Source organism: Amphibalanus amphitrite, unplaced genomic scaffold, assembly GCF_019059575.1.
Source record: "Amphibalanus amphitrite isolate SeventyFive unplaced genomic scaffold, NRLGWU_Aamphi_draft 000418F_arrow, whole genome shotgun sequence".
Taxonomy (NCBI): domain Eukaryota; kingdom Metazoa; phylum Arthropoda; class Thecostraca; order Balanomorpha; family Balanidae; genus Amphibalanus; species Amphibalanus amphitrite.
The window spans coordinates 34,142-50,444 of NW_024881912.1; the positions used below are offsets into that span (position 1 = coordinate 34,142).

A 16,303-nucleotide genomic window follows, 5' to 3' on the forward strand; every position below is an offset into this window, starting at 1 on the left:
AGGCCCCCGGGATTCCTCCGCCCCTCCCTTGGCCAAATCCTAGCTACGTGCCTGAACAGAAGCTTCTTATCCTAGGAAAAATAAAATGGGAAATCTTTCAAAGGTGGCACACTACCTTTAAGTTTGCACGTAGGTTATAGGAACAAAGGCTTTTGAGACGAAACTACTAGGATGATACAGTTTGATACAGCACTTAAGCCTTAATACAGCACAATTTATGTCTGACAGAGTACAGACTTATATATACAGGCAATGCATGATCATGCAATTTTACTCTGTTTGAGACCAAATCTATTTAGTGGTGGTGTTCCAGCTTCCCGCGTTACGAACCGAAAACCTGCGCCGCATTTCTAGCTTAATTTGTTCTCTGAAAAGGTTTGTGCTAGTGCAAACAGAAAGTCGGACATTTTAGCCACTTGTGAGCCGAATCGCGTATAGGAGCATGTGCCTTCTTCAGTGATTTATCATACACATGTTTCGCCGGCGATAAACAAAGCCAAAAAAGACGCCAACAATAGTTAGTCCCGACGCTAAGATATTATTGGAGCGTTTTTTTTTAACCATCGCCCAGTGACTGAAGAATATTAAAGCTGATCATGGGTAATTTGCGGAACTGCTAATTTTTGTGTACATCTTGTGGGTTTTCTTGCAAACACAAACTACAGGTAATGAGGATTGCCAAATCAATAATTTGATGAGTGGTGAATGAAATAGTCTAGTAATAAGTGGAAAGTTTGATCCATTCCACCAATGCTGCATTGACTTAAAAAATTCCTTTAATTTAAAAACGTGTTTTTTGGTTAGGAGAAGTGCAAGAAATCAAAATGGTATCGGTAAAGCTGGTGTCACCGTCGCCACTAACCGGTAAATCAGTAGGCGGAACTATGGTCAAGCGTACCCATTTTCGGGAATGCATTTTCGTTCCCATGTTTGGGAACGATAAACCCAAATATGGGAACGCCATGTAGGCATTATTTAAAACAAGAAAAAGAACCGTTAAATGACGTCCAAAAAATATAAAACGATCGTGAACCGCCTGATATTTGTCTCAATATTGTTGGGAAAGAGTTTGATATTGTAAGACCCATCGTAGTTTCAAATCGTTCCCCTATTTCTAAAGCAGTCCATCATCCGGGCCGCGAGCCCAAATTTGGGAACGCTCTCGTACACTGGCGCTGCAAGCGTTCCTTATTATGGGAACGGCGTACCCAAAATTGGGAATGATTTCACCGACGCCTTTCAGGGGCTCTTTTCATTAACAAGCATCACGTCCAACGCCGCAAATTATTGTTAACGCAACAATCATCAGATGACCTTTCCGGCAAGACCGTCGCATGTTTCGCCCGGTCTTCTGCGCTTTTATTCCCGTCGATCTCGCAGCGGGCATGCCCCCCCCCCTCTGCAGGATTACGTAATTCACAACGCTCAGCGATGTTCAACAAGGTCTTCCATACCTATATCCACCGTCCGCGCTGAGGGTGGAGACATGTCAAGCACCTGTCTGTTTATCACCGATAGTTGACGAGTACAAGGAAGTATCCAAAAATGGGAACGCTGAATATGTTACACCCTCAAAACACCTAGTCCCAATGAAAATCTAGTTTTTTCCTTTCTTGATGAGTGTAAGTGGCAAAAGGCCTGGTAGGATAAGCACGAGGAATTATCGAAATCAGCATAAAAATTATAAATAAGCCACACAGAGCGAGCTATATAGCAGAAATTCCCCCAAAACGATCACGCTTAGAAACACGGAAGACAAAAACCACGCTCATGACGCTCCTTATAAAACAACTCTAAACAGCTAGCATCCAAATAAAATATGTCTTTCCGGGATGATAAAATACAGCTGGATAATTTTCAACCGCTTAAACTGAGTTTACAACAGTAGCTCGGTAAATTCACTCACGTTCCACGCGGTCGTCCGCCCCGACACAAAAGTCAACAATATTACCTCGGGACCGTTCGCGTCTTCGCTTGCATTTGTCAGCATCTGGTGTCGATAGTATGAAAGTTCATAACCAGGCGAAAATTATTATACTTTACCTCAAACTAAAAAATGCTTCATTTTCCTTAAAATTGCATGTTAAATGTCGTATAACCCATATTTCCACCATTCTGTCATTTTCAAAAAATCATTAAAAATATCATTCCACGGTCAATTTCCTTGTTCCACGGTCAGATTAAAGATAACTTTATGGAGATTTAGTAGATACTTAAATCAGCGTGCACTTTTTTGAGACGTGATGCACTTTTGAGTTTTAGTGGGAGAACGGCCGAAAAATTGCCTTCCGTTCTCATAAATGGGAACGCCCGTTCCCATATTTGGGAACTCCGTTCCCAAAAATGGGAACGTTCCTATATTTGGGTACTCATGACCATAGTTCCTCCTACTGAAATGTGTAGATGAAGCTAGAGTAAAAACATAATCTAACCTGACCTAACCTTAGCTAACCAACCTGCAACCTACCATTTACCAACCCACACACCTAAAACCTACCTTTAGGGTAGGTTGTACCATTGTAGCCTGTAGGTAAGGTTAGGTCAGGAAAGTTAGGTGTGTTTTGGTCTACGTCCTGTCGTCTCTATCTGGCATCTTCCAGCCTGGGACACCAGGCTTACTTAATACCTAACCAGTAACCTACCTACCTACCGGCTGCCGCTGACGGTGACACCAGTTAACTGATGCCTGAGAAATCATCTTTATAATGAGGATACTGTTTTTAAAATTAATCATGTAAGGAGCGATTGAACTTTTATGTTTAGTTGAGTTTTGTTAGCTTGGGTTTGGTTGGTTTATATCAGGTTAGGTTAAGTTTTAAATCAGGTTAGTTAAGTTTTTGTTATGTTAGGCTAGCAATTGTAGCATTTTTCACCTGGGTTCAGGTTTTGGCACCTTTTGTGTCTGGCCAAGAAATTCAAGCCACATTCCTTGTTGATTTTCACACTTAATTCACATATCTTTCTGATTTGTGCTCAGTTTATGTGGAAATTGTGTCTATCAAAATGAGCATACTATTATGATGTCACTTGATGCAGCTGTCACCAAATGTTATGATGATGGCACAATGTTTCAACAACTCTTAGGAATGCTTCACTTTTTCAGTGTCAACAACGTCATAATTGAGTAAGTAAGCAGTTCCGTGCATTGTAATTATGCATTAAATGTACCTAGTGCAGGATACACACCCACAGCATGACTGTTCTTATATTCAGTTCCAAAATAGGTATATGGAATTAATCAGGATTAATTCTTATGTTTCAGTTAAATGATATTCAATTTTCTCAGGCTCAGTTTTTGCTACTTTGTGCTGTTTTTTGCTGGTTAAACCATATGATTAGTCAAAACTTGTACTCAGAGCCAAACTACTAAGGAAAAAATGGACTATGCACCTGTTGGCTGTTGTACCCTGAAAAGGTGTCTTAGGATTGCCATCTCTATACTAGCTGGCAGGACATGGGTGGAAGTCCACTAACATCCATGCATGAGGCATGCAGTACAAAGCTATGCTGCATGGTCCTGAACATGCGGCATATAGAAACTCTAGAAGAAAGCTGTTCAAGGCTATGGAACTATCAATGACTTTGTATTGAAATAGCTTTGAAATATCATTGGGTTCTGAATGGAATACCATTGCTTCAGTAATGTAAGCACTTCCTACTACTGAACTCTGAAGCAAAAGGTACATGTCGAGATGGATGGCAATAGGTGCTTCTCCTTTAGTCTGTTGCCTACCACACAGGGCCAGTCACCACCAGACACCTGCCTCTCTGGTTCTCAGGAACCTGCCCCGGTGCCTCTCAGGATGCCGAAGAGGAAGCGCCTGAGCAGCAGCCACGACGACGACGAGGAGTCTGTGACGTCAGAGTCGAGCTCGGCGGCCCCCAGCGCGGCCGGCATCGGCACCCGCAAACGGCGCCGCTGTGGCACCGTCTCGGTACGGCGGGGAGGGGACGGGTCGGCCCCTGTGTAGTGTGTAACTCACGGCACCCGCAAACGGCGCCGCTGTGGCACCGTCTCGGTACGGCGGGGAGGGGACGGGTCGGTCCCTGTGTAGTGTGTAACTCACGGCACCCGCAAACGGCGCCGCTGTGGCACCGCCTCGGTAGGTCTGAGGAACGGGGGAAAGGTCGGTCCCTGTATGACTCACGGCACCCGCAAACTGCACCGCTATGTCATCGTATCCGTACTTCGAGAGCTTTTGGATCGTTTTTGCTATGATGGGTAGATGGTCTATAAAAAATGGTGCGGTTAAGTGAAACGATATAGGGTCATCATGCTCGCGAAAAGTGGTGAGATAAATTATCCTTCCCACCTTCACATGGGCACTGCTGCTTTCCAATATTCACGTGGACAATGTAAAACATTTCACAGTTTGCAGACACGGAATGTGGTACCAACATTGCTCCGAACTACGAATAACTGCTGTGCCACTCTCGATGATCTATTGCCATGTTCTGGTACAACTCCGGGCCTTATTCAGTCTCCGTCACAGCGTGACATTTTAACCGTCCCGTTCGGTGTTTGCACCGATGTTCATTTGAATAACCCACATATTCATGATCGATGGTTTGGTCTCACGGCTAGCATTTTGCATTTTTTCTGTTTTGTTGCCTTGCAGTTCTGTCTGACCAGTATAACATAGCATGTACTATATATAGTCCGCCACTGGACGATGCTTTTCGTTCTTCAGCTGGAATCCGCAGCGGCCTCTCTTATATCGCCATTCATCTATCATTCCGTCCCCCGTCTATACCCCGTCCGTTCCTCTGAGCACCACACGGCCTTGCTGACCGATCCATCCATCCTCCCACGGTGCCGCCCGTAACCCGTCTGCCTTGCCCGTCCGTTACACCCCGCAGTCGCGGCTGGATTTCCCTGATTGACGCCGAAAAACGCGCGCTGTGGAGCGGTCTGCGGCCGTAGGACGGTGTCCTGGCCGGTTTCACTCTCTGCAGCGTGTGTACAATGGTCCCGGGCGTCCACACCGAGAGAGCGGTGGCCCCGAGCCGTTCCCGGAGACGACTTTTGCGTCGGCCCGTTTGAGAGATGCATCCCGGGGCGGATTTGGCGGCTGTGTTTTGCCCGGCGGTGGGCCATTGTTACTCTGTTTGTGGGATGCCGCACAGACAGCTGATCATGTCTGTATGTCCGCGGGGATGGTCTCCACGCTGGTCAGTCACCGCACCATCCCGGGTAGACTGTACGCTGACGTGTGGTGATGTTTGATGTCGGTGACGTTCGCTGATGTTTGCGATGTCCGTTGGCTGGATCATGTGTATGATAAATAAGTAGCGAGTGGTGTTAGGCACGCTTCATGATTGCGGTAGTTGTGATATAGGGTCACTGAACGGTGAACACTGTCACACTGCGCCGCTCTTGTCTCTCGTACACCTATGAATGATTGGTTGGGAATAGAGAACTCGCCTCGGTGATCCAGAAAGAGTTGTTGGGCTAGGTTGTTATTTAGCGATAGGTTTATTGAGATTTAAGTGAAGCCTTATTTTTATAGGTAGCGAATGCTACTGTGTACTTCATGATTTACACAGAGAGTGACATCAGGGTCTTAATTAAAAAAAAAAGATGAAGCAGTAATAGCCGAAACAAGCAGCGATGACCCGGTTTGGCTCCTTTATCGCTCATTAGGTGATTCTGGTGACCATTTCATCGTTTTTGAAATGTCATTAGACAAATCACCGTTGCTTATCCTTTAGCGTACATATGTTTTTGAATAGCTCGATTCGCCTGATGTGCTGACCAGTCTCCGTATCTCTGGCCGTGATTGCAGCAGGAGCAGCTGAAGCAGCTCCTGGAGGCCGTCCTGAACCACAAGCGGGCCGATGGGTCGTTTGTGTCCGAGACGTTCTACCGGCTGCCCAAGAGGCGACTCAACCCCGACTACTTTGAGGTGAGCAACTGAGCAGGCACATACGGCGTGAAGATGAATGCAGCTAAACAAAATATAGTACTTTATGTAGATATTCCATGTAGTAGCGGGAGGATGATTAACACTTTTTGTTATGTTATTTATTTGCTTTTGAAGTATGGCCTTTTCCTAAACGGTTTTACGAACTCAAAAGAACAATATCGTCCATCGATCATATTTAATCCCTTATGCGAGTCGGATGATGTTGCATCTCATCTGCCACACCCATGCCCCATCTCTTTGTAATTTCCCTTGAACAATCATATGAGGATATGTGAATGGCGCTTACATTAGTTCTGGCATGTCCGGAATAGTCATCTTGTCTTAAATCTTTCTACTTAGCGGTGTTGGGGAAAGCTCGACAGCCAGCACACGCCTTTAATCCCGTTGCGAGGTATGCCTTTGTTACCATGTCGCGATCTCCGCCGCTCGAAGTCCCGTATCGTCTGCCCTGAACATGGGTTCACCAGGCTCTGAATCGTTTCACAGACGGTTCAGAATCCGATCGACTTTGCCAAGATCCAGGTGAACCTGAACACGCACCAGTACGATGATCTCAGTCAGTTGGCGTCTGACATTGAACTGCTGGTGGAGAATGCCAAGCAGTACTACCCGGTGAGCGGAGGGAAGGGGGTAGTGTGTGCACTCATATGGTCGTTTACCGTCCGCTGTCAGAGATGATACGGTATGAGTTGTGCTGGAAACGACGATCTCTTGTAAGTCAGACCCGGCTCAGTGTGTTCTTCCTAGACCCCAAGTCATCACTGCCATGTGAGAGCTGTTTATGTCTATTGTCTTACATTTTCCGTTTCGTGTATTGACCCGCCTTTCTACTCCTTCATAGCGCTCCAGTCGGGAGTACACGGACCGTGTTGTGACCCCGTCCCTACCTCTCCCTCAGCGTTCCAGTCAGGAGTACACGGACCGTGCTGTGACCCCGTCCCCTACCCCCCTCAGCGCTCCAGTCGGGAGTACACGGACCGTGTTGTGACCCCGTCTACCCCCCCCCCCCTCAGCGTTCCAGTCGGGAGTACACGGACGCTGTGGCGCTGTGGAATGCCTTCAACGAGCACCGCGCCGCCATCGTGCCAGAAGAGGCACTCTCGGAAAAGAAAGACGACGAGAAGCCCGAAAAGATCACACTGCGGATCGGCAGAATGGTGAGTCCGCGTCCGGTGCTGGGCAGAATGGGGAGTCCGCGTACGGAACTGGTACTTGCACGGCATCGAGTCAACAACACTGATGAAATATACTTTGCAAAAAGGCGAGTTTGGGAAAGTACTTACGGTGTGTTAGATGCGCACTGTGCACTGTGCTTGGGCAGGTGGGCAAAATTGTTGGTACGATACTGAGGGAAGTCTACTTACCAGTGGCTGCTAGCGTGCCTTTATTGCGAATCACCAGCTAGTTACATCACAGCCTTACGATGATAATGACCGCTTCTCCGCATCTGAAGTATAATTACTGACACACGGAGTAACTATGACGACGGGAGACTGCTGACAGAATATTTGGTATGCAATGTACACGACGCTGGACAGAACAAATACAGTATTATACGCTGAAACATGTCAGCTAGTTCGCCAGTCCAGTCTAAATGACGACTTTTAATCGTTTTGGGCCGATCTTTTGAACTACCGGCTTCACCACGGAACACTGATCAGAACACAGACTGACAAGTGACAAACATAACTGCAGGCACATCCACAGCTGACACTTAGTCCCCGGCAGTTTACTGGGCCTGCTCTTTGGCCGGGTACAGGTCCACGATCTTCCCTCCCTCGGGCCGCACGGCTCGCCTGTGCACGGTCATGGCACTGGTGATGCCCAAGGACACGGCCAGCGTCACGCCAAACACCACCGACATGGTGATGACGTCCACGAACGTGTTGGTCGGCACGCCGTACAGCTGCACCACCAGCTCCAGCTCCCGGCGGCAGAACGTGCTGCCGTCCACGCCGGCGTTGGAGAAGCGCAGCCGCACGAACGGCAGGCAGGCGCTGTACTGGCCGCAGTGCCACTTGATGCCGTTCAGCAGCGGGTGCGGGAACACCGGACTGTCCAGCAGCTCGTCCGGAATGTTGACGTTCTCGTCGCTGACGGACGGCGCCCAGATGCGGTCGACCAGGCTGCGCCGCCGCTCGGCGCTGTCGAAGCGAATGGCGTCGGGTCGGTAGCCGGAGCCCAGCACGGTCATGGTGTAGTTTCCGGTGAAGTTGCGCGCCTGGTAGGTGGTCCAGTCGAGCAGCACCAGCCGCGGCTGGAACACGTCCGAGTAGAGCAGGCACGGCACGCCGCGGTCGCACAGACACCGCGGACACTTGTCGTCCAGCGCCGCTGCGCGGAACGTGCTGGTAAAGTTGAACAGCAGCGTGGTGCTCGGAGGGCAGCCCACGGCCACACGCAGCGGCACTGGAGGATGCCGACGGCACTCGCCGCTCCTCTCCCCGCCGCCAGAGCCGCCCTGGATGTCCAGTGAGACGGACACCCAGCGGAGTCCCTCCCCGGGCCGGCGCTGCGTCTGGAGCGCGTCAGGCAGCGGCCGCACGGAGGCGGTGCACCTCTGCCAGCCGTCCGCTGCCGCGTAACAGTCGACCCCGGCCTGCAGCAGTCCGCTCGGCTCAGTCACCAGCCGGGCCGTCAGCCGGCCGGGCACCGTGAACCCGAACTGCAGCTCGTCGCCGCGGTCCAGGTAGACGGCGTGCGGCAGCGCCCGGATACCGGCGCCGTCCCGCTCCGGCACCAGCTTTTCGTAGCTGTCCGGCGGGATGTACACGCTGCCCGGCTCGCTGAAGTAGAAGAAGCGGGCTGCGCGGTCGAGCAGCCGTGCCCGCTCGCGCATCCGCTGCATGGGACTGGCCAGGTGGTCGGAGGTGATGTTCTGCTGCTGCTCCCGCTCCAGGAACTCGGTCTGCACGAGCTGCACCAGGTACCGGTAGCCGGCTAGCACGGCCGGCGGCGGCAGGTCTCCCGGCCACCGCTCGGTGACCGCAGGCGGTGGTGAGAGGTGCAGCGGGGGGCGCAGTCGGACCCTCTGCAGCCGAGACAGCCGCGTCGCCTGCGTGCGCGAGATGAAGGAGCTGGCGCGCGCACCCAGACAGGAGAGGTCGAGCGCGGCCAGCGGAGGGTCGGTGCCGCTGCCCGGGTCGCCGCCGTCGGGGCCAGTGGCGAAGTTGAAGTTGCGCCGGGAGGCGGCTATGTTGACGGTGCGCGCGGTCTGGACGGTGAGCCGCGGCGCGAGCAGCGGCAGCGGGGCCAGGAACGACACGGCGCCGTCCCCGGTGTCGGCCGGCACGGGCACGGCCTGCAGCAGCAGCTCGGTGGGCCCGGCCGCCGGCGAGTCGCCGCTGACACTCAGCTCGGGCAGCTCGCGCTGCGCCAGCAGCCGGCGCAGCAGGCGCTGGCGCAGCACCGGCCCGCTGGCGCCGCCGGCCGCCGCGCAGCGCAGCTGCAGCCGCAGCTGGAGCCGGAAGGCACGCAGGTCGGGCCGCAGCGAGACCAGGCCGGAGATGTTGCCGATCTGCTCTGCCGGCAGCAGCTGGAAGTAGCTGCGCGCAATGCTGAACTCGGTGCTGGAGACGTTGAAGGCGACGGTGCGGTTGGCGGCCGCGCCGGCCGGCCCCTTCGGTGGCAGCTCGGTACTGGCGTTGGCTGGATGCTGCTGTACGCCATCGACGTTTTCCATCATGAAAATCCAGTCGACCCCAAGAGTCGTTGGTTCAGGGTATTCGTTTGTGTTTGAGTCACTTTCTTCGCTTGTTGCTGTCGTGGGGGAGGGGCTCTCAGTTGTAGTGTTTGCTAAGGTCATTGCTTCGTTCTGTGGGCTGGTCTGGACGTGGTCGGTTTGACTTTGAGTTGATGCGTAAGTCAGTGTGATTTTCTCGCTGTCAAGATCCACTTCTGGCCTGTCGAGTTCCACCTCTGATACCTCGTCTACGACCGATATTTCCCAGTCACATACCGCCTGCTGCTGCAAACACAGACAGCCATTGAGGCAAAAATAAATCCAGCCCAGTACGAGCCATATAGACATTGCGAGTTTCGACTAATTGCGCGTTTTTCGCGCCCTCTGTGCCCAAAGACACAAATTATTCGCACACAAAATTGTTGGTTAAAATTCAATAGGCTTCATATGACTGGAACCTGGATTGGGGCTTCTGCAAGATTTTTAAATGCGCGTTTCTTGCAAGCAATACCATGCGAATCCAGCACGTGCATTCTTGAATATCGAACCGAACGTGCACAATTCGTGTGGCTCTTCTCGCTCGGCCTCGGCACGAGCTCGTTATCTTATGTGTATACAGAGCTGAGTGAATGGCACGGACATGCCGAGACGTTAGGCATGGTATGTGTTACGGATGTGTCGAAAGGGTAAAAAAGGGAGTGTGTGGAGTTCCCACATGTAATCCTGCCGTGTCCGCGTAGAGCCCTCGGCCTCAGCACATTCAGTTCTGATTACTGGAATAGAGCAAACATACCTATCGCCTCAGGTATCACGTCTTCGAGTTGTGTTTTAGATGTTACACTGTCTTCAGGATAGCCCGAACATTGGCGTTAGTTAATGCATATCAGATATCGCGTCTCGCGTCTTCCACCGAACCCGGGCCCGGGATCTGGGGGTGGCTGTTTATCAGTCGAGGCATATAGACTCTTCGTTTATTTTGGAGAGGATCTTGTCGATGAGGATCTCTCTTTGTACTTCGAGTTTATAGTTTGCCGTGTGTGATGTGTCGACACTGACAGTCTCCTGTCAGTTGTGGTTAGGAATTGCTGGCTGACGTAGATGACCATGACAGAATAAAAACATATGCCTTATGTACATATGTGCATTTTCGTGGTTTCAGTATGCTGACCTATTTATTTTCTTCTTGAGATGCATTGTATGCGGTATCACGTGCATCTTGGTGGACCCGATGTTTCGCAAGACATTGTTTTGGGATTAGTATTATCTCCACGTGTGAGCTGACATTGAAAATCGCACCTTGGAGCTGGTCACCGGTGCCGGCCTGACCGCCCGAACCGGTCGCTCGGTGCGTCTCCGCCTGGCTCCGTCTCGCTCGTGCCGCGCTAAACCCATGTAAACCAGCGCCGAGTGCCGGGCGGACGGCCGTCGGGCGATCCGGCCCGGTATGTTAGGGGGACGCGTCACGCCGGGCGATGCATCACTGCAGCACAGCTGGTGACGCTGGTGCACCAGTCACAGACTGGCGGAATAAACCCGCCCGATGTCGGCCCGCCGGGTGGGGAGATCGCCGAGGGCGGCTCGCCCAAGGGTGTGAGCCGTGCGCGCAGATAATTGTGAATACATTCGATAATTACGAAGATGTTTAGTGACAGCGGACTGGGTCTGATATGGCTGGGCGACCTGCACGTCAGCTATGGAGGCTCTGGCCATCCGAGCTGCCAGTTTCGGGAAATAGCGATCCCGCAGCGGTAACGTTCGGATAAAGCTGCCAGTTTGTTGAATCATTTGTTATGCTGGCGTGCATTGCTTTGTTCCGAATCACCTGGGTTTCATCCAGTCTTCCATCACTTAGTCAACATTGCCTTGTCACATACCGACTGATGCCTGGAACATAAAATACCTCCTGCCTCCGCCGTGCGGTCTGCACCAGGGTCCTAAAACTGTGTCCGCACTGATGTGTGTCCTGAACGGACTGACGGAGAATGTTGTAATACCGCTGGTCGGCAGCGGGTCCGAGTATTCGGTACTGCCGACCCAGACACCTCTCACCCTCGGGAGGCCTGGGTGAGTCATTTTTGACGTCGGACGGCTTTGGTGACTCATCTTCGACGTCTGGACAGCTCTGGTGGGTCGGCGCCTTGGTTCACGGCCGTTCACGGTCACTGGCGGTGTCCGTGTGATGTCTGTCTCAATGTCGGGATGTCGGTGACACCGTGTGTCAGCTGGGCGCGGGTGGCACCGTTACGGATCTCAGGCGGTCGGACATTCCTGGCGGCACCTCATCCGTCGGCGCCGGACGGAGGACTTGTCAGCGCCAACGGGTCTCCCAGAGGTGCAGTTACAGGCCGATTAGCCGAGGACCGGTCACGGTACTCAGAATGCGTGCTAAACGGTACATCAGGCATAGGTGGTGTCGGCGTCAGAGATTCATCATGTGTTCCGTATCATATCGGGATCGGCGGAACTGTGAACAGAGAACCTGCGTCGCTCTGGTCAGATGTGAGATGAGATGCTGTTTCCGTTTCACGACAATGATAGATAATTTGGTAGGTGAAGTCAGCGATAATTTGGTAGGTGAAGTCAGCGCCATCCTTCCCTGGCTTGCGTTGCTCCATTCCTACTGAAAACGCGGGCGTGAGATTGAGAACTCACGCCCGTATTATAATAAACTCCTCCGTCTATGCATCTTTTCGAATGCCCTCGCCAAACCCCCGTCTATTTAGATCTGTCTGCCGTCCGTCGCTAACGCCTTCCGTCCGCTCGTGTCCACCCTCCGCCTCGAACTAGCCACCCATTTTTTCTATCTCCGCAGCACCGCCGGGGCTCGGAACCCACCCTGCTGACCACGGCTCTTTGTTCTCAGCACCGCCGGGGCTCGGAGCCGACGCCGCTGACCGGTGACGAGGAGTCGGAGGCGGGCAGCTCGGCAGCGCCCCGCTCCGAGAGCAGCAACTGGACCCCAGGAGGTCAGATGGGCCGCCCAGTCAGCGGGGGCCATTGTGGGGCTGCTCAGTGTAGACTGGGGGAGGATGGCTGTGTCATTTTTTAGCCGATGTTTTTTTATTTAATTTTATCGATAGTTAACACTGATCTGATATTCTGAGAACTCAGTGTGTTCATTGAGTGCTGCTTAACTGTGTTCTTGGATGATGAATCAAATAGTGTTATTTTTTAACTGCATGAAATCATTACAACCGGTTGTTAAGAAGCTGAACGATATAAGCTTTTTAAATCAACTCTGATTTCAATGAAATCATTCCAACGGAAATTTGTATCGGAAATTATGTATCCCTCTAGCGGCGGTCGCATGTTTTTTATCAATGATGTCCTTTCTCTCTATCGCCAGCAGTAAGTAATTCTTAGAAGTTCTATTTTACCACCCTCTCACACTCCTCTGACTTTCCTCTCTGCCTGTGCCGACCAGAGGTCCTCCCGCTGCGCTGTCCTGCGGAGTCTCCGGATTCCCCCAGCTCCCGGTCCGCTCCGCCCTCAGGCTACCCGCGCGACTTCGGACACCGCTCCACCAGCCGCTCCCGACGGAAGAGCTCCGCTTCCTCGGCCCTCCTCAGCGCCATGCTCAAAGCCAGTCCGCCGCCGTCGCCGCCGCCAACTCTGTCGCCGCCGCATGCTACGTTTGTGATGGGCGCTGCCGACGGTCCGCCTAAACTGGAGAGGGAAGTGGGGACGGGGACCGAGGTCGGCGCGGCAGAAATGTCGGAGCTGACGAGCGGGGATAATGGTTACAGTGGAGACCCGGAGAATCCGGTGGGTCAGAAGGGTGATGCTGGAATCGCGGACGAGGTGGATATTAGTGACAGAAGGGCTGGTAGCTTGTGCATGGACGACGAGTATGAGGATGAAGACCATATTCTCGGCTTGAGCTCGGATTTTGACATCGAGTCGGAGGGTTTGACCTTAAATTCGACTCTTGATATCAAGATGGAAAGTATCGCGCAAACATCGCCGATAGAAGACAACAAAATCCAGCAAGCTTCCGATGTTGATTGGAAAAGCGCGGTGACTGACCCGGCTGAGAGCCTCTCTCCGAAGGCAGAGACTGAGCGTGACCTGGACATCGCGAACAACAATATCAAAGCTGAACGAACACGGAACAAAAACACCGAAAGCGCGCCTGGTGGCACGCCAATGGAGGACGAGCCATCGAGGGCTGACCCAAACAGCATGCCTCCTCCCCTGCTCCCCTGCTCTTCTGAGCCTGGGCGGCCTGGCGCGGACTTTAAGCGGCCCACCGGCAGAATCCTGTACGTGGTCCCGGGCTGGATGTGTCGCGGCGAGTGCCGGCCTCCCGGCAGCCGGACCCGCGGCATGGGCCGTTCCCGAGGCAGGGGCTGGTCCCGCGGAAGTAGCAGCCGCGGCAGAGGTCAGCCTCCCGGCAGTAGCAGCTGCGGGAGGGGACAGCCCCCCTTCAGTACGAGCAGCGGCCGAGGCCGGCCGAGGAAGTACCCGCTGGTCCCGTGCACCTGCGGCGGCTGTGGCGCAGACCCGGAGGTCAGGGTGCTGTACGAAGTCCGCCGGCGCGGTCGGCGACCGTCCACGGTAGCCAGGGCCGCCCGACAGGCCGCCCTGGAGACCGCCGTCCTCAGTCCCAAAGGTCCTGTTCCTGGCATCCGGAGTAGTGCGGGGGTGGGGTCCGTAGTGGGGTCGGCAGTAGTCAGGAGGGGTGCACAGGTGGGGATGGGAGGAGGGGTGTTGGGTGTAGAGATCGCGTTGGGCATGATAGAGTTTTGCTTTGGTAGTTAGGTTGGGTTCGGTTTTGCTGGAAGTTACAGTGGAACGCTTGGCATTGCTTTGCATGCTTTTCTTAGGTTTTATATGAGTTTGCGTTGTTGGTATTATAAAAACTTCTGCAGACATTAATTGTGCAGACTTGACTGTCGATAACTTGTGCATGATTTTTAATGATAATTAAATCAGAATGTCGGTGGCTCTCCGCGGCTCGCTTTTGTTTTATTTCCTACCACAGACAACATGTGAAAAGTCAATAATATCTGTGCGGTGGACAGAAAGCAAAAAAAAAAAAACTTGTGCAATATGAATTTATGATCTACTTGATCACGGTCGAGAGGCAGTGTCAATGTTTAAGCTGCTTGTCATTATCTGTGATAAGCTGCAGTGCAAATATAGTCTAAACAACCGCAAAGACGCCAGAGATGTTGTTACTACGTCAGTAGACATGACACGTTCACTTGACCCTTGTGCCACGTTATTCCGAGTATGGGACGTGTGCAAAGTTTAGTTAACACGTTCTTTGCAGATTACCACGGGCCACGGGCCTTGCTAGCCTTACTTTATGACTGCTCTGTTGGTTGGGTTTGTTTGGGCATCAATCTCGGGTCAGCTACCGTGTGTGATATCACTTGTCCGTCTGGTCCCTATCTACTCCCTGTTGTCTGTACCCCGCGGACATGTGTCTGTCTATGTGCCCTCATACTGTTTCTCTGATCTGTGTCTTTGTCTCATTGCCTCCTGTTGCCCGTCTGACTTATAAGTAAAGTAATCTTGCGTCCCCCTCCCCTTCCAGCTGCCCCTTGCTGACCCGGGCTGAGCCCCTGCTGACACCGACTGTCCCTGGCTGGCCTCACACTGATTGAGCCCCTGCTGACACCGACTGTCCCTGGCTGGCCTCACTTTGACTGAGCCCCGGCTGACACTGACTAAGTCCCGGCTGACACTGCCTGAGCCCCGGCTGACACTGACTGAGTCCCGGCTGACACTGACTGAGCCCCGGCTGACACTGACTGAGCCCTGACTGGCGTCCCGCAGAGCTGGAGGACGCCCTGGAGGAGCTGTTTACGGCCATCGGCACGGCCACCGACCCGGAGGGCCGCCTGCTCTCCACCTGGTTCCAGCTGGTGCCGCACAGAACGGTACGGAGTACGGACCGGCCGGCTGTCAGACTGGTTCCTGTTCCCTCGTCACACTCCGGGAATGGGGTGTTCTTTGGCTGCCTCTAAGTCACTTTGTGTCTAAAAACTGATTTGAAAAAGTGGCAGAATATTTGCATACCCAATATATTCTAATGTTCCAGATAAATTTCCGGATGAATATCCTTATTTGTTGTGATTCGAGGGCGTTTTGTCCTTCAGTCGTAAGATTTCTTGAACAACAAAAGAAAACATTTATCATCCTGGCTTATCACAATGGCATCAGCCCCAGCACTGGCTCCATATTCTGCAACACTTGCGGCACCATATTGAATCCTAAAACAGCATGTCGTTCTTTTTCTTTCTTTCGTATCTTCTGCTTGCAAAATAAGGAACTTAGTTTTTTTGCGAATTATTTCCGGAGAAAGCCCAGCCAATTCTCGATCACCCTGTTTAACTGCATGCCATTGCCTGCCGGTGAGTTTGTAGTGCGACCTGCGCTTCTGTTTCCTTTTGTGTGCGGTGATTGGTACGAATAGTTCACATACACCCAGCAGGTGACTTAGCCCCGGTCCCAGTGGCACCTAGTCGGTAGCCTGCAGTGTTTTGTTCCTTTCGGGCCGGCCGGCGGTAGGCTGCGCCGCCCGGCCGTCCCGACGTTCCGTTTTGTTGCGCTAGCTGCGTTGCCCGGTGTCTAGCGCGGGCGTTTTGTTGCGTTAGCTGCGTTGCCCGGTGTCTGGCTCTGGCTCGGGCGTTTTGTTGCGTTTGATATGTGGCTCCTTGCCTTCTCAGGGCGAGGAGGCAGCTGC

General features: G+C 52.6%; 1 protein-coding gene across 2 annotated transcripts in view; it reads left to right on the forward strand.

Moving 5' to 3' along the window:
• The first annotated feature begins 475 nt into the window (after positions 1-475).
• The window catches only part of LOC122390998 (protein polybromo-1-like), a 35,381-nt gene continuing 19,553 nt past the window's right edge, over positions 476-16,303 (forward strand). The window contains exons 1-8 of one of the 2 annotated variants that reach the window (XM_043384509.1): positions 507-665; positions 3,104-3,124; positions 3,780-3,935; positions 5,787-5,906; positions 6,414-6,539; positions 6,941-7,084; positions 12,473-12,575; positions 15,394-15,497. In XM_043384509.1, coding sequence (XP_043240444.1) covers positions 3,804-3,935; positions 5,787-5,906; positions 6,414-6,539; positions 6,941-7,084; positions 12,473-12,575; positions 15,394-15,497 — 729 coding nt within the window. In that variant the 5' untranslated portion in view covers positions 507-665; positions 3,104-3,124; positions 3,780-3,803. Of the gene's footprint in view, positions 666-3,103; positions 3,125-3,779; positions 3,936-5,786; positions 5,907-6,413; positions 6,540-6,940; positions 7,085-12,472; positions 12,576-15,393; positions 15,498-16,303 lie in introns of both variants that reach the window. The other variant, XM_043384510.1, reaches the window with a different exon arrangement.